Source organism: Triticum aestivum, chromosome 1D, assembly GCF_018294505.1.
Source record: "Triticum aestivum cultivar Chinese Spring chromosome 1D, IWGSC CS RefSeq v2.1, whole genome shotgun sequence".
Classification (NCBI taxonomy): Eukaryota; Viridiplantae; Streptophyta; class Magnoliopsida; order Poales; family Poaceae; genus Triticum; species Triticum aestivum.
The window spans coordinates 457,261,615-457,280,595 of NC_057796.1; the positions used below are offsets into that span (position 1 = coordinate 457,261,615).

Sequence of the window (18,981 nt, forward strand, 5' to 3'; positions counted from 1 at the left end):
TTAGACAGAATGTTTGTCTGTGAGGACAAGAATAGTACACCCCTAGTTCTGATTAAGTATGTCTTATTGACCAAAAGTAAGGATAAATTGAAGAAGCTAGAATGAATGGCTATAATTAAATGCCCAACAAATGTGATTGGACGGCCAAAAATGTTGAATGCGTGAGAGGGCAGGAAAGTAGTTCGATTCTACTGTCCTAAATTCTCTAACTGCAGTAGTTTCTTGATATATATGTTCAGAAAAATACTTCATATTTTAAATTTGTGCACATATAATTACGAAGGATAAATTTGCCTCAACTCATAAAAAAGAAAAGAATCTGGGTCCACCCCACATTTCCTTCATCGTGTTCCTGAAGCAATATGTTTGTGTTGACCATGTATTGTATTACAAGGTGGTAAACTACCAAGAAATTAGCTGATACCCATTGCAAACTTCCAATTCTCCGTGGACCAGAATTTAATGAGTGTGCACTGCAATCCCACTCGCTGTCCATCCAAGCAAGAGAGTCTCCGGTCTGGGTTAATTGCTAGGCCCTGGATCGACGCGTGCTGTTTTTCTTATGCTTTTACAATTTCTACACATAATATAATTCAACAATCTTTCTCTCAAACTGGATATATATCACATATTCTACATCCACTTGATCAATTCCATGAGCCTTGAGGTGGACTTTGCGATGCCAAGTCTTGCACCAAGTCGTCGTCTGTTGCAATTACTCTACTGCCTGCTCCCCACACCAGCTTGCAAACATGGTCACCTAATGACAGCGCAAGCAGGCACGAATACGTAGCAAGCAGCCTGACCATGCATACAGCTAGATGATTTATTTTCTTTCTCGTATTTTTTGTAGTATAATATATCGGCAAGATAGATGCAGCAGTACATCACTGAAGATGGATTAATAGCAGGTGGCTGTGGCGGCCTCATACCCGGCAGATGTCCTGGTTGAGGAATGCACCGGACTGGTGGGTGCCCCATACCCGGCGGGCGTCCTGGTTGGGACCTCAGGTATTAGATGTTAGGTTTGGCTGCAAGGTCTGTTTGGTATTAGGCCCAAACTATCAGCATTCCTATATCAACTAGATAAGAGTAGCGACAGATGTTGCCTAGACGGTGGTTTTAGTCTTACTATTTGTACGACTTTATAAGGTCTTGTGTGAATAATTAATAAAGTGGTTACATGCCGATTCAGATGCAGAGGCCGAGGGTCCTCCTCATTTTCAGAAAAAAAAATTCTTGAGACTATGAACTAATTAAACTATGTGGGCTCATCTATACTATCCAGCTACATAGGTTGTACGTACCTGTCGACTTTATTGTGCACAGAACATTTTTTGGTGATGAAGAAATTCCATGCACGTACGGTGAATAGTCAATAAAAGATCAAAAATATCAAATAGGAATCGACAACGGATCGACCGATGCGGACATTCATACCCATCGATCTAGAACTCCGAGAACATTCTACAGCACCATCGGCGTCATCGTTTACTATGAGTGACCGGCACACAACAACGTATTACCTGTTGCATAAGCGCCTAAACCGAAATGGGTCAGCAGCTAGCTCAGCTCGCACATTTTCTTCTTCCACTTTTAAGCCTTACTAGGAGGAGATGCGTTACTTGGCGTGCTACAAAGGGAATGCAAGGGTGGCACTCTGAGTTTCTCACGCAACCACACCATACCATACTGTGTGCGTAGCATGGCCAATGCGCGTGTTCATCTTCATCATCATCCTCATCCTCGTCTTTGGTCTTTTTATATTTCCTTTCCATGAATGCCATAAAATATCCCCACCCCAGCATAAGCGACCATGAGGCCTATATAAACATCTAATATTTGAATTGGAATCCAAAGTTCAAAACAAAAAATTAAAACAAAACTAATATCTACTATACAGATATAAAACAACTCTAGCATGTATAAATAAAAAAGAAGGATGTGGCTAGATCTCAGTCGACTGAGACTTAACCAAGTCTCAATCATACGACACAACATATAAAATAAAGAACGAAAAAATTAAAAAAAAGTTTTGAACGGATCTTCATGTAAGATCTCACAAATATAGAATCGTTAAGTCTCAGTCGATTGAGATTTAGCAACCCCGAAAAAAGAAACAATATTATGTATGCGTGTATACCTATTATCTACTCTACACATACGAAAGACAAAACAAAAGCCAAATGGCCATGTGTAGAAATAGTATATGGAACAATAGAATATGGTGCGGTTGATGTATGCACTGGCTAGCTTAGCCACACTCACACTCGATCCTCCAGCTCCTCTCCTCATCTTCCTATATAACACACGCACTTGCCTCTGCTGCTCCTCTACCTACCTATACTGCCTCCATTTCCACACAGCCTTTAGCTAATTAAGCTACCACTTTTCCTAGCTAAGCATCTTCTTGAGTTGTCCGTGGTGATCGGATGGACAGCGCGAGGAGCTGTCTCGTGGACGACGTGAGCAGCGGCGCGTCCACGGGCAAGAAGGCCTCTCCGGCGCCGGCCGCGCCGGCGACCAAGCCGCTGCAGCGCGTCGGCAGCGGGGCCAGCGCGGTCATGGACGCGCCGGAGCCCGGCGCCGAGGCGGACTCCGGCCGTGGCGGGCGGCTGCCGTCGTCCAAGTACAAGGGCGTGGTGCCGCAGCCCAACGGGCGGTGGGGTGCGCAGATCTACGAGCGCCACCAGCGCGTCTGGCTCGGCACTTTCACGGGCGAGGCCGAGGCTGCGCGCGCCTACGACACGGCGGCGCAGCGCTTCCGCGGCCGCGATGCAGTCACCAACTTCCGCCCGCTCGCCGAGTCCGAACCGGAGGACGCCGCCGAGCTCCGCTTCCTCGCCGCCCGCTCCAAGGCCGAGGTCGTGGACATGCTGCGCAAGCACATCTACCCCGACGAGCTGGCGCAGCACAAGCGCGCCTTCTTCGCCTCAGCGTCGTCGTCCCCTACGTCGTCGTCGTCAGCTCCCGCGTCGTCGGCTCCTTCAGCCGCGGCGCCTTCCGCGGCGACGCGGCGCGAGCACCTGTTCGACAAGACGGCCACGCCGAGCGACGTGGGGAAGCTGAACCGGCTGGTTATCCCCAAGCAGCACGCCGAGAAGCACTTCCCGCTGCAGCTTCCTTCTTCCAGCGCCGCCGTGCCAGGCGAGTGCAAGGGCGTGCTGCTCAACTTCGATGACGCGGTCGGAAAGACGTGGAGGTTCCGGTACTCTTACTGGAACAGCAGCCAGAGCTACGTGCTCACAATGGGGTGGAGCCGCTTCGTCAAGGAGAAGGGCCTGCACGCCGGCGACGCGGTTGGGTTCTACCGCTCCGCCTCCGGCAACAATCAGCTCTTCATCGACTGCAAGCTCCGGTCCAAGACCACGACGACGACGACGACCTTCCTTAACGCGGTGGCCGCCCCGTCGGCGGCACCGGTGACGAGGACCGTGCGACTCTTCGGCGTCGACCTTCCCACGGCACCGGCGCCCGAGCGCGAGGAGTACGGCATGACCAAGACAAACAAGAAATCCATGGACGCCAGCGTAGCGGCGCCCACTCCGGTGCACGCGGTCTGGAAGAAGCGGTGCGTAGACTTCGCGCTGACCTATAGACATGCCACCACCTCACAGTGCCCGAGGTCAAGAGATCAACTAGAAGGAGTACAAGGAGCAGGGAGCACATTTGCGCTATAGACTTGTCACCACTCGCCACACAGACACGCCCGGGGTCAAAATATCAGCTGGAATCAGGAGCGTAAATACTCTCATTCACGTAATAGTAATGGGAAAGTAGTATATGTAGCGGGTTTTTGTTTTTTCGAAAAAAGTTCCGATATGTCCATCAAACTTAGTATAATAGTTTAGCTAAGTAGCAGTCGTCTGAGACTTGTTTATGTCTCACTTGATGCAATATTCGTTCGACCTTGCGTGTGGAGGTCCGTGCAAAAAATATTGTTTAACTTTTTTCTTTTTTCTTTTTTCCTATTATATACTACGTCATTTGATTGGGACTTGTTTAAATCTCAGTCGACTGAGACCTAGTCACACCCTTACTATAAAGAACAAAAACATCAAAAGTAATGGGAGTTGCATCCGGACTAGTAGACTACCTAGCGGCGACTATAAGCACTGAAGCAAATTGAAGGCGTGCCGCCGTTATCTTCTCTCCCTCACCATAGCTGGGCAAACCTTATCGTAGTATAAATAATCGGGAGGTTTTTGTGCTAAGGACTCAAGGGGCCAGTGCATCCAATTAGTAACGATCGATGATGAACAGAAGCGTTAATCGGAAGGATCTAACATGTAGACATACGAACACCATACAAATGAAGGCCAAATCCAACACTACTTGTTGCCGGGCTGGCTCAGTAGTACCCTCGGGCGCATTCATTCGTTCTTCATTGGTTCTTTGTTCATTTTTTTGCTTTCTTTTGTTTATATTTTGTGAAATTTTATAAATACACGTATTCCGAAATTAAATAAAACTTTTTCCATTCATTAGAAAAATGTTTAGTCATTGGAACATTGCTTGCGTAACTTAGAAAAAAATTCCACTCTTCAGAACAATGTATGTGACATTTAAAAATGTTAATATGTTTCAAAACAATATTTGTGACATTTAAAAAAATTATCAAGTGCAAATAAATGTTTGTGTAATTTCAAAAAAAGTTTCATACCAAAAGAAAAATCTTTATGATGTATAAAAATGTCGATGTGTTAGAAAACTGTATTCGTGAAATTTGTAAAAAAATATGTTTATACAATGTGAAACATCATGTATTTTGAAAATTCGTTTCTTACCATCCAAACAAATATTGAACATGTATACAAAAAGAATTAACATCTATCCAAAAAAATTAAATATGTATTCGAAAAAAAGGTCAACCATGTATTTGAAAAAAATGTTCACCATGTACTTGAAAACGTTCGGCAGGTATCAGAAACATGTTCCATGTGTAAACGAAAATTGTTCAACATGTATTTTCAAAATATTTATCACATACTTTTTTAAATGTTCAAGGTGTATCTGAAAAATATTTCACATGTATTAAAAAATGTTCAATGTATATATAAAATGTTTCAGATGTATTTGAAAAAATATTGGTCATGTATTTGAAAAATGGTAAGTGTGATAAAATGTAAAATGGTATATGCAAAATGTAAAAGGAATATAAAAATAGTGAAAATCTAATTGAAAAAACTAAAAAGTACAATAAAAAAGGGTGAAAAGGAAACATAAAATTTAAAAACGATAGAAAAATCGATGAAAACCATAAACCGGTGTTCAGAACATCGCTGCAAACCACTTCGCCAGACAAGCCCAATCGGATGACACAATAGGTTGTGCCATAGGCGACGCGGAGCTACGTTTCACTCCATGACTTGCGTCATCCTAAACATGGAACGTGATTTTCTAGCTTTTCCTAAGGATGCGGCCCTGTAGGTGACCATGGTCAGGCGTGGCAGATCCTATGACCCACTACACCTTGAAGACAACAACATAACAGAGGAGGTTCTGAAGGGTCCTTTGGTCCTTTCACGATGGCACCACATTAACTATTGACTACATGGTTAACTAATTCTAGGCCCATCAGAGCATCTCCAGCCGTTGGCCCCCCAGGACGCATAAAAATCGCCCCCTGGGGACGAGCCGGCGATACAATTGATGCTGGGGGCGGTTTTGCGCCCAGTCGTCGCCCCCAGCTCGCCCCCAAGCGCCGATATTTGCCCACTCTTCAGCCCATTTCGGCGAATAAAGGGCCCATATGGGCGATAATAGGCCCATATTCGGCGTGGTTCGCCGTGGCTCGGCGTTCGATTATGCGCCGAATTTTTTTTGATCACATATTTCATCACAGAAAAATCAAATACTTCAACAAAATAGTACAACAACAACTAGTTCAATACAAATTATATAGTTCAATAAATAAAAACTCATATTTCATCACACGTCGCGCCCGACATCGCCCTTGAGCCTCCATAGGTGCTCTATCAGATCATGCTGTAGTTGATGATGCACCTGTGGGTCTCGGATCTCCTGACGCATACTGCGATAGGCAGTCCAGGTTGCCGGTAGCTGGTGATCAACTTCGACTAGAGGACCCTGCCTGTAGTATGGTTCAGTGTCAAACACTGGGTCTTCTTGCTCGCTCTCGATGATCATGTTGTGCAAGATGACACAGCAAGTCATAATCTCCCACATTTGATCTTTCGACCAGGTCTGAGCGGGGTACCGGACAACAGCAAATCAAGATTGGAGCACACCAAATGCCCGCTCGACATCCTTCCTGCAAGCCTCCTGAATATTCACAAACCAGGCGTTCTTGCCTCCTGGCACAGGGTTTGAGATCGTCTTCACAAATGTCGACCATCTCGGATAGATGCCATCAGCTAGATAGTACCCCTTGTTGTAGTGCCGCCCATTGATCTCGAAGTTCACCGGTGGAGAATGACCTTCAACAAGCTTGGCAAAGATAGGAGAGCACTGCAGTACGTTGATGTCATTGTGAGTTCCTGGCATACCAAAGAAGGAGTGCCAAATCCAGAGGTCCTGTGTGGCCACCGCCTCAAGTACCACACTACAACCGCCTTTGGCGCCTTTGTACATCCCCTGCCAAGCAAATGGGCAATTCTTTCATTTCCAATGCATGCAGTCGATGCTTCCAAGCATCCCAGGAAATCCTCTTGCTGCATTCTGTGCTAGGATCCGAGTAGTGTCTTCCGCATTGGGTGTTCTCAAGTATTGAGGTCCAAACACTGCCACCACTGCCCGATAGAACTTGTAGAAACACTCTATGCTGGTGGACTCGGCCATGCGCCCATAGTCGTCGAGTGAATCACCGGGAGCTCCGTATGCAAGCATCCTCATCGCTGTCGTGCACTTCTGGATCGAGGTGAATCCAAGTTTTCCGGTGCAATCCATCTTGCACTTGAAGTAGTTGTCGAACTCCTGGATGGAATTCACAATTCTGAGGAAGAGCTTTCGGCTCATCCGATAACGGTGCCGAAAGGTTTTGTCGCCGTGAAGTGGAGCATCGGCGAAGTAGTCGGAGTAGAGCATGCAGTAGCCTTCGAGACGATGCCGGTTTTTTGGTTTCACCCGCCCCGGCGCCGAGCCACCTCGCCGAGGCTTTTCATTGCTCACCAGCAGCTGGGTGAGGGCGGCGAGCACCATCAGATGCTCTTCTTCCTGGACGTCGACCTCGGTTTCCTCCTCCAGCAGCGCGGTGAGCGCTTCCTCGTCATCCGAGTCCATCACCGAGGCAGTCAAATTGCCGAACACCTTGCGCCCGGTGGGCGTGCACCCGCTGCTAAACTGCCCATCCGCGGCCGGAAACGCCCAGCTGCTGTTGGAGGGGCTGCCGCGGCGAACCTCTGCTATTTTTCTCGCGGGGAATGGCTATCTCGCAGTGAAGGGCGGCGGGTGGCGCCGGAGTATAGCTAGTGGCGGCCGAGGGCGCGGGGGGTGGAAGGCGAGTTGGGGAAGAAAATCTTGACATTTTACCTCATGGTGTGGGCCAGCCGCACTTTTCCCTTGCGCCGGAGCCCCCGATCGCCCCCCAGTGCGCCGGGTTCGGCCTGCGGCCGCCGGGCGGAAAAAAAGGCCGAAACGACGCTTTTCGTTGTCCTGGGGGCGCGATTGGGGCGTTTTTTTGGCGCCGGCGCCGAAAAAGTGGCCTAGGGGGGCCTGTTGGGGGCGCGGCCGGAGATGCTCTCACATTCATTGGACATATGTTGCAAGTGATTGTGAAACTGCAGTGAAAGATACTGCGATGTCAACAAACTCGAATTACGAAGCAATCGTGAGGGATATAACTGCTACTAAGGTGGTGTTTGGTTCTCTAGTCTAGGACTTTTTCTAGTTCCTAGGACTTTTTGAAAAAGACTCTCAAGGAGGTGCTTCTAAGGACTTTTAGCAAAAAGTCTCAAAAAAGTCTCCCTGTTTGGTTTGCTAGGGACTTTTTTTAGTCCCAACGTAAAATAGTCCCTGGAACCAAACACCCCCTAAGTCTAAGTTTGCCGTATGCAACTTTAGCCTTGGAGATACGAAGAGTAATTATGAGGCTCATAATGGTTCAAAGAAAAAAAAGAGGCATAATTTAGCAAAGTATGCTTTATCTCTAGATGTAGGCCACCATATATGGCTTTGTACTGATGAATTTGAACATTGTTGTTGAATAAAGTGGAGCGAAGATCTTCTCGACAAAAAGGAAACAACATGTGTTTTGAGAAGTATGCTCTAGTGTCATGGTGACGTTGTTCAGATGTTTTACTTGAATAAAAGTCATCTGGCTCCAATCTCGTCTCGATAGCACTTGGTCTTGTGTTGCCATAGAACTCTGAATTTTTATCTCCGCCTATCTTATTGGAAGACATGCTGGTGCTTGTTGTCATACTTCGGCATGGCTCTATGCCATAGTCGATGACAATGCCATCTTATTCAACACCCCTTTGGCTCTAGCTTTTACTAGTACGGTAGTCGTGTTTGCGTCGCCACACTAGCATGGCTTGTCATCTCGACGGGTCTTTGATGATAATTTCTGCAAGTTGTCCATAGTACCGTGTGAGTTATTGCCATTGTATCCAATGTTCTTTTCGTGTAATATCATAAGCATAGATATTAAGAAAAACTTGTCATTGTGTTTCAAAGACACAGTCTTACCGCGTGTAAAAGTCAAGGTAGTGGATTGACTAGCTCTTTTTTTTACACAAAACTCAGAGATCTTTATTGCTTAATGGAAATTGGATTACCATCAGTCAGAAGGGTTCTAACAAGAAACCACGGACTTTCAGCAATCCAGCAATCGGTACTGCTAAGACTAGTAGCATATTTAGCACATAAATCAGTCGGAGTGTTAGCTTCCCTCATAACGATCGACTAGCTCAGTTTGAGCAGCAGAGATAAAAGAGGAGAGCGTACGACATGGGTGGTCCATAGATAAACAAGAGGGAACGCGCCATGGCGACTGTTGCAACTTGGCAACTTTTAATTACCACGTACCGGTGGAGTACGACGACCACGGCGATCTCGGAGAAAGAAGCCGGAGACTGAGCGAAGTTGCCTCGTCAGTTCGCCGGACAATCTGTCGGTGTTTGGCCCCGCGCCTCCGCCTCTGCTGTACCTGTACACCACGACCTGCCTCTGACTACCAATGCCCGAAGAATGAGCTTGCGATTCCTCACCATGCACACGTACTATTGCCCACGACCTGCCACGCCAGCATCCATGCATGCACGTGATGGATCGGCGGAGTACATCTAGTAGGAGTATGTTTTCTCTTTGTTCAGACGGAAATTACTCCTTATCTTATCGCCCCAACATACACCAAACCTCTGACACTGCAACTTGTGTATATTCTTACGCTGCCTGCACGTTTCGGCGATCGCGTGAGGAATCAGCGGCGCCTTGCCGGGGGAGGGGTAGAGTTGAAACGGTCGTGCCGCACTGATATTTCTGATCTAATCTATATGTGGACTTGTCACCGCCCCACAGCGCCCGAGGTCAAGAGATCAACTACAAGCAGCAGGGAGTGCTCCTACATTTTCTCTATGGACCTGTCACAGCTCATCACACAGTGCCCGAGGTCAAGAGATCAACAGCGCAAATAGGACCGCAAGTGGCCAAATTGAACTTGCGAAGAGCCAAGAGCCAACTAACTCTTGACCGACTCACACTCACATACTCCACGGTAGTTATGTGGTGCTTACTCAAACTATTTATTGCAGGTCAATGATGTGCCCAGCAGCCCGGCTGCAGACACGCATACTAGCTTAACTTGCGTGTACAGTTCCTATCGATATCGATGTTACGGTACTGCAAACCAATTAAACTTTATCCTCGTTTGTCAAGGGAGTGTCAGGCCAGCGGCCAGCAGCCAGGCAGGACAGAGCGCTTGCCGTGGTCGATCAATTTCCGCCCAAATGCCGAGCCAAGTTGAGTGGGTGCGTTGCGGCGCCGGGAGTTGCACGCCAAAGTGAAACTAGCTAACTTCTACGAATACCTAAGTTTATTACCTCCACATGCATGGGACAACAAATATAAGGCCTCGAACATCATAGAAATTTCCTATATATCTGGAATTTCGATTTGAAACCTCTCATTCATGCATGATGAGTGTGGTATCATAAAGCTAGTAGGACCATCATATACTAATTAACCGAGCCTATCTCAAACTTGCTTGCGCATGCACATGTCTGGGGAGTAGCTTCTTGCGCCCATTTATTCTGCTAATTTCATTCGGAAAAAATATTTTGGTAATTTTCGTTAGACAACAGAACTACCGAATTAAAGAAAATTCCTCCCACGGGACGCCGGTATCATGCATGATGCATGCATGTGAGGAACTTATCCGCAACGATATCGGATAAAAAGTAACGATATATAAATGATCAATAACAATAATACTACCACTTATCTGGTAAGTTTGTTGTTAAGATTTTCAACACCTAAAAAATCCATATATATTCATGGGTCCTCACCGCTCCCATTGATGCACCAAGACATGGTAAAAACAAATCACCTGCTGATCGATAGCATGCACTCAGAGAGAGATGAACGAACCATGCGTGGACAGCAGAGCTGCACGACACGAGCATCATCCCAAACTGGTCAAAGATGGCATAGAAAAGCATAGATCACGTACAATCAAGTTAATTATGCGCTTAATGATCAATCGTCATCGATCTGCGACGTCGGAAAGAAAAGCCCAACGCATGTCTTTTGATCTTGAGACGAACATGCTACCCATATTAATCATATCGATCATATCTATCTATCGAACAAGACCGGCCAATCTAGGTGGTGCGTATGATGTAAAGTGCCACATCAGTTGGATAAACCCCTGCGCACGTCGTATCGCCAAATCTCCAATTAAGTACGGGGTTAGTGCATGCTTGCGTATGCACCCACGTGCACATGTGTAATAAACGTACCCAATGGAGATATTCATGTAGGAGTAGTATATTGATACATATATATCTATTTATCTGATGACTTGTAACAACCCATGGATGAGTAAGCAGGCACTCAAGGACGTAATCTCCACAGAAAAGCGTGCCCTTTCCGGCGATGATACGATCAGCAGGCGGTTGGGCTGCGCCTGCAGATGCGTGGTGATATATTCGATCATGTATGCATCGATTCGTCCGTGATAAACTATGGAAATTGGAAAGATAGATCGATGAGCATAAATAGGAACGTTCATATAATAGTTATATAGAAGTGTGTGAGGTAAGCTGTAAGCATGTTCGATTGAGTTGGAGGGATCGTGCACACAGATATTGATCGGAGATCGATGACAGATGCATCTTGGCATAAACTATTGAGAAGCCGCCGCGGAAGAATCACGTGTAAAGGCGTGACCTGGACACGCATGCATGCGGCACGCGAGATAAGGATGTATGGCTCTCTGGACCGCTCCTGCTGCATGTATTTTATGTTACCGGCCACATTCATCAGCATGGCCAACAGTCGGCGGCCTCTCTCTCCGTGTGTCTTTTGTATACAGAAAGCGTGAGCCTGAATGGGCGGAGTTTATGACGTGACAACACACATTTAGGCGCAACGCAGATGGATAGAGAGGAGGTAGCTGCCGCAACCATATCGATCGATCCATCGCTTCTTACCTTTAGACGCCCACGCAACTCAGGAAGCTGCGGTCGTCACCCACTTGCGCTGGCCGATTTCACTGTTTTGATCATTTTTGGAAACTTCAGTCAGATCTGACCCAGCTTTGTAAGTTTTTGCAGATCTGACCTTTTTCCTACCGCCATGGTCTTGGCAGTAGGAAACTTACCCACGTCAGCAACACCCCGATGGGTCGTGATTCTAGCTTTATTTAGAATGGTTCAATATGATGGATGTATTGAAGATGAAACCTAGTTCATATTGTAGTTTGAAGTTTTATTGATTCTATGATTCATATGCACATGACAGATCTTGGTTGAATATGATTGATGTTGGATAAATATGATGGACTTTGGTAGATGATTCATATCATCTAGTTGAATGGTTCAATATGATGGATGTGGTAAGTGATTCATATCCATATTTCAATGTTGTTGATTATAGCTTTATTTAGAATTGTTGATTATAGCTTTATTTAGAATCATTTGGATGCAAAATAGCGGAATCTTAGGGTATCTCCAACGATGGCCCGCATCCGTCCGGAACACACTGTCCGGATCGTGGAAGCCATCCAACGCGACCCTGTATCAGTCCGCGGCGTGGTCCGAACGTGTTTTCTCCCGCAAACCGGAGACAAACGTGTGTGTGGGGGGAGGGGGGGGGGCTATGCGGGAGTCCTCGCACGAGAAACGTCACTCTCTACTCCCTGGCCCGCCCAAACGGAAGGCGGAACCCACGCTTTTGGAGCATCCCACATTGTTTTCGCGCCAAAGCCCCCCACTTTCTTCTTCCATCCCCCGCCGCTCTCTGCTCAATTTCCGCTCTTTTCTACCACCATGTCCTTCCTTCCTTCCGCAGCAGACCTACACCCAGACGGCCACGCGGCAGTCCTACACCCAGGCCGGTGATGGCACATAGCAACAACAGCATTGGGTCGTCGGAGAGCAGCAGCCAGAGGGGGAGGAGGAGGAAGACGACGACGGCGAGGACAATGATTCGGATGGTACAGTCGGCGATCCGAAGAAGAAGGGTAGAAGAGAAAGCTTGAACATGCGGGAGAACGAGTTGTTTTTCAATGCATGGTTGGCCACTAGCATTGATTTGATCCATGACACGGAGGAAAAAGGCACAACCTTTTGGAGGAACATTCATATAGCCGGCGATCCGAAGAAGAAGGGGAGAGGAGAAAGCTTCAACATGCGGGAGAACGAGCTGTTGTGCAATGCATGGTTGGACACTAGCATTGATTTGATCCATGGCACGGAGCAAAAAGGCACAACCTTTTGGAGGAACATTCATATATGGTTCCATGAACACAAACATTTCGCGCCCTACTCCGAAATGATCATCCACAACCGTGAATGGAAGTCCCTAAACCATCGATGGTAGACCATCCAAGAGGTCGTGTCCAAGTATTGTGGGCACTTGAAGCAACTCATCGCACGATGGCCTAGCGGTGCTCAAATCACCGAACAAGTAAGTTAATCACTAGCCAGATATGCATTCTTTTGTTTCTCACTTGCTAGATATGCTTAGTGTTCTTGCCCACTTGCCTGAATTGCATAATTTTGTGGATCACTAGCCGGAGATGCATAGTTATGTCGATCACTAGCTAGAGATGCATACTTTTGTTGATCACTAGTCGGAGATGCATAGTTTTGTTGATCACTAGCCGGACATGCATTGTTTTGTTGTTCACTAGCTAGCCTGATATGCATTCTTTTGTAGCCTACTCGTGCTTGTGGGGTGTACAAGAAGTTGGAGAGGAAGTTCTTCACTGTCATGCATTGTTGGTTGAAATTGCCATTCAACCGAAGTGGAACCTTGTCATAGCCAAGACCACCGCTCAAGCCAACGAGGAAGAAATCCGTGACCCTACCAACCCAACCCAAGAACCGCCAAAGAAGGTTAGAAGAAATTTACGAGGCAATAAGTGGGAGGAGGAGACGGCAAAGCGAGAAGGTGTGGCGGCCAAGCAGACGGAGAGGTTCGAAGATATCTTGGCGAAGAAGGAGGAGACATGCGTGAAGCGCTCACACATCAAGGATGAGAAGAACGCAGAGAGGTTCAAACTATTGATGGATGCGACGGATAAGAAGATCAAGCTCAAAAAGAGGAGGACCGTGATCGAAGAGAGGAAGGTCGCGCTCAAGGACAAGAAGTTGCAGATCGCCGCCCTAGCGGAGGAGGCCAAGATGTTGACCTTGAATGTGGACTCTTTGGATGCCGACGCAAGAATCATCGTGTAATCCGTCCGCTACCAGATGTTGCAGCGGCAGAAAGATCAGTTGGCGGCGGCGGATGACAAAGACGCGGCGGAGGCGTACGCAGGCGGAGGGTGCCTACGTGGCGGCGACGCACCACCTTGATCGGAGAGGAAACGGCTAGGATTGCCGGTTCGGCAGGGCAGAAATGCATGGACTATCGGGCCAATGTTCTTTTGGATTTGTACATGGAAAAACTAAGCATACTTGCATCTTTTTTATTTTAATCGGGCATGCGATCCGGCCCTGTGTGGATCGAAGTACATTTGAATTTGAATTTACTGGTGGACATATACATGCTAGCGTTGTATGGAGGCCCACCGCATCCGTGTCCGCGGACGGATGCTGGAGGAAATTTACGGGTCATCATTAGAGATGCACTCATGAACCTTTAAGGCCAACTCCACCGCGCGACCCCAAACGGACGTCCGTTTTGTCCGGATTCTGTCCGTTTGGGTAGGGCAATGGGGTCGTGTCCGGGCATGTCCTGGGATGCGGTGGCCGTGCGCCCAGCGCGCGGCCGCATCCGTTTGCTCCATCCTGTCCGTCAGGGCAAAAAATGGCCTTATTTTCATCAAAACTAGTTTGCACGTCCAAATATTCGTCTGAAAATTAAAATAGTTTTACAACCCAATTGAAATTGTCTCTAATAAAATAGTTTTACAACCAAATCGAAATTGTCTTGACTGAACATAAAATGAACCAATACATCTATTGGTTGCCAATGTGATCCCACGCGTGCTCAACCAAGTCATTTTGAAAATTCAAATGAGTGTGCCAATCACGCATCTCACGGTGGAATTGGACAAACTGTTCAAATGTGGCCGGGTCTTGGTGCAGGGGCTCAATATTTTCACCTTGATAATCAAATTCTTGGTCGAAGATACTCTCATCACGCTCATCCTCGACGATCATGTTGTGCATGATCACACAAGCAGTCATCACCTCCCAAAGCTTCGTTTCATCCCATGACAGTGCAGGGATTTGAACGATACCCCATCGGGATTGAAGCACACCAAAAGCACGTTCCACATCCTTTCTAGCACTCTCTTGCATTTGGGCAAATCTCTTTCTCTTCTCACCTTGGGGTTTCGAGATTGTCTTCACAAAAGTTGACCACTGAGGTGTTCGGGAACGCAGTAATTTCAATAATTTCCTACGCACACGCAAGATCATGGTGATGCATAGCAACGAGCGGGAGAGTGTAGTCCACGTACCCTCGTAGACCGTAAGCGGAAGCGAGTTATCAACGCGGTTGATGTAGTCGTACGTCTTCACGATCCGACCAATCCAAGTACCGAACGCACGGCACCTCCGAGTTCAGCACACGTTCAGCTCGATGACGTCCCACGAACTCACGATCCAGCAGAGTGTCGAGGGGGAGTTTCGTCAGCACGATGATGTGATGACGGTGATGATGAAGCTACCGGCGTAGGGTTTCGCCTAAGCACTACAACGATATGATCGAGGTGGATTATGGTGGAGGGGGGCACCGCACACGACTAAGAGATCAATGATCAACTTGTGTGTCCATGGGTGCCCCCGCCCCCGTATATAAAGGAGCAAGGGGGAGGCCGGCCGGCCTTGGTGCGCCCCAAGGAGAGGAGGAATCCTCCTCCCAGTAGGAGTAGGATTCATCCTTTCCTAGTCCTACTAGGAAGGGGGAAGGGGGAAGGAAAGAGAGGGAGAGGGAGAGGGAAAGAGGGGCCGCGCCCCCCTCCCCTAGTCCAATTCGGACTCCCCATGGGAGGGGCGCGCCACCTCCTGGGCTGCTTCCCTCTCTCTCCCCTAAGGCCCACTAAGGCCCAATACATCCCTGGGGGGTTCCGGTAACCCCTCCGGCACTCCGGTTTTCTCCGAAACCACCTGGAACACTTTCGGTGTCTGAATATAGCCGTCCAATATATCAATCTTTATGTCTCGACCATTTCGAGACTCCTCGTCATGTCCGTGATCACATTCGGGACTCTGGACTACCTTCGGTACATCAAAACACATAGACTCATAATAGCGATCGTCACCGAACGTTAAGCGTGCGGACCCTACGGGTTCGAGAACTATGTAGACATGACCGAGACACGTCTCCGGTCAATAACCAATAGCAGAACCTGGATGCTCATATTGTCTCCTACATATTCTACGAAGATCTCTATCGGTCAAACCGCATAACAACATACGTTGTTCCCTTTGTCATCGGTATGTTACTTGCCCGAGATTCGATCGTCGGTATCTCAATACCTAGTTCAATCTCGTTACCGGCAAATCTCTTTACTCATTCCGTAATACATGATCCCGCAACTAACTCATTAGTTGCATTGCTTGCAAGGCTTATAGTGATGTGCATTACCGAGAGGGCCCAAAGATACCTCTCCGACAATCGGAGTGACAAAACCTAATCTTGATCTATGCCAACTCAACAAGTACCATCGGAGACACCTGTAGAGCACATTTATAATCACCCAGTTACGTTGTGACATTTGGTAGCACACAAAGTGTTCCTCCGGTATTCGGGAGTTGCATAATCTCATAGTCATAGGAACATGTATATGTCATGAAGAAAGCAATAGCAACATACTAAACGATCAAGTGCTAAGCTAACGGAATGGGTCAAGTCAATCACATTATTCTCTAATGATGTGATCCCGTTAATCAAATGACAACTCATGTCTATGGCTAGGAAACTTAACCATCTTTGATTCAACGAGCTAGTCAAGTGGAGGCATACTAGTGACACTCGGTTTGTCTATGTATTCACACATGTACTAAGTTTCCGGTTAATACAATTCTAGCATGAATAATAAACATTTATCATGAAATAAGGAAATAAATAATAACTTTATTATTGCCTCTAGGGCATATTTCCTTCAGTCTCCCACTTGCACTAGAGTCAATAATCTAGTTCATATCGCCATGTGATTTAACACCAATAGTTCATATCACCATGTGATTAACACCCATGGTTCACATCGTCATGTGACCAACACTCAGAAGGTTTACTAGAGTCAGTAATCTTAGTTCACATCGCCATGTGATTAACACCCAAAGAGTACTAAGGTGTGATCATGTTTTGCTTGTGAGAGAAGTTTACTCAACGGGTCTACCATATTCAGATCCGTATGTATTTTGCAAATTTCTATGTCAACAATGCTCTGCACGGAGCTACTCTAGCTAATTGCTCTCACTTTCAATATGTATCCAGATTGAGACTTAGAGTCATCTGGATCACTGTCAAAACTTGCATCGACGTAACCTTCTACGACGAACCTTTTGTCACCTCCATAATCGAGAAACATATCCTCATTCCACTAAGGATAATTTTGACCACTGTCCAGTGATCTACTCCTTGATCACTATTGTACTCCCTTGCCAAACTCATTGTAGGGTATGCAATATATCTGGTACACAGCATGGCATACTTCATAGAACCTATGGCTGAGGCATAGGGAATGACTTTCATTCTCTTTCTATCTTCTGCCGTGGTCGGGCTTTGAGTCTTACTCAATTTCACACCTTGCAACACAGGCAAGAACTCTTTCTTTGACTGTTCCATTTTGAAGTACTTCAAAATATTGTCAAGGTATGTACTCATTGAAAAAAAACTTGTCAAGCGTCTTGATCTATCTCTATAGATCTTGACGCTCAATATGTAAGCAGCTTCACCGAGGTCTTTCTTTCAAAAACTCCTTCCAAATACTCCTTTATGCTTTCTAGAAAATTCTACATTATTTCCGATCAAAAATATGTCATTCACATATACTTATCAGAAATGTTGTAGTGCTCCCACTCACTTTCTTGTAAATACAGGCTTCACCGCAAGTCTGTATAAAACTATATGCTTTGTTCAACTCATCAAAGCGTATATTCCAACTACGAGATGCTTGCACCGGTCCATAGAAGGATCGCTGGAGCATGCACATTTTGTTAGCACCTTTAGGATCGACAAAACCTTCTGGTTGCATCATATACAACTCTTCTTTAAGAAATCCATTAAGGAATGTAGTTTTGACATCCATTTGCCAGATTTCATAAAATGTGGCAATTTGCTAACATGATTCGGACAGACTTAAGCATCGCTATGAGTGAGAAAATCTCATCGTAGTCAACACCTTGAACTTTGTCAAAAACCTTTTTCGACAAGTCTATCTTTGTAGATAGTAACACTACTATCAGCGTCCGTATTTCTCCTGAAGATCCATTTATTTTCTATGGCTTGCCGATCATCGGGCAAGTCAACCAAAGTCCACACTTTGTTCTCATACATGGATCCCATCTCAGATTTCATGGCCTCAAGCCATTTCATGGAATCTGGGCTCATCATCGCTTCCTCATAGTTTGTAGGTTCGTCATGGTCAAGTAACATGACCTCCAGAACAGGATTACCGTACCACTCTGGTGCGGATCTCACTCTGTTTGACCTACGAGGTTCGGTAGTAACTTGATCTGAAGTTACATGATCATCATCATTAGCTTCCTCGCTAATTGGTGTAGGAGTCACAGGAACAGATTTCTGTGATGAACTACTTTCCAATAAGGGAGCAGGTACGGTTACCTCATCAAGTTCTACTTTCCTCCCACTCACTTCTTTCGAGAGAAAACTCTTTCTCTAGAAAGGATCCATTCTTAGCAACGAATATCTTGCCTTCGGATCTGTGATAGAAGGTGTACCCAACAGTCACTTTTGGGTATCCTATGAAGACGCACTTCTCCAACTTGGGTTTGAGCTTATCAAGATGAAACTTTTTCACATAAGCATCGCAACCCCAAAATTTAAGAAACGACAGCTTAGGTTTCTTGCTAAACCACATTTCATACGGTGTCGTCTCAACGGATTTAGATGGTGCCCTTTTTAACGTGAATGCAGCAATCTCTAATGCATAACCCCAAAATAATAGTGGTAAATCGGTAAGAGACATCATAGATTGCATCATATCTAATAAAGTACGGTTACGATGTTCGGACACACCATTACGCTGTGGTGTTCCAGGTGGCATGAGTTGCGAAACTATTCCGCATTGTTTCAAATGAAGACCAAACTCGTAACTCAAATATTCTCCTCCACGATCAGATCGTAGAAACTTTATTTTCTTGTTACGATGATTTTCCA

The 18,981-nt window shown here is 46.3% G+C and overlaps 1 protein-coding gene across 1 annotated transcript; it reads left to right on the forward strand.

Annotated features, from left to right (window-relative positions):
- The first annotated feature begins 2,340 nt into the window (after positions 1–2,340).
- LOC123175117 (AP2/ERF and B3 domain-containing protein Os05g0549800-like) lies at positions 2,341–3,957 on the forward strand. Its single transcript, XM_044590143.1, has one exon. It carries the CDS (start codon positions 2,433–2,435, stop codon positions 3,678–3,680), a length of 1,248 nt encoding a protein of 415 aa, XP_044446078.1. The 5' UTR covers positions 2,341–2,432; the 3' UTR covers positions 3,681–3,957.
- Positions 3,958–18,981: the final 15,024 nt, after the last annotated feature.

Bases quoted from the DNA above. Each gene is read 5' to 3' on its own strand.
- LOC123175117 (XM_044590143.1), top strand. From the start codon at position 2,433: ATGGACAGCGCGAGGAGCTGTCTCGTGGACGACGTGAGCAGCGGCGCG.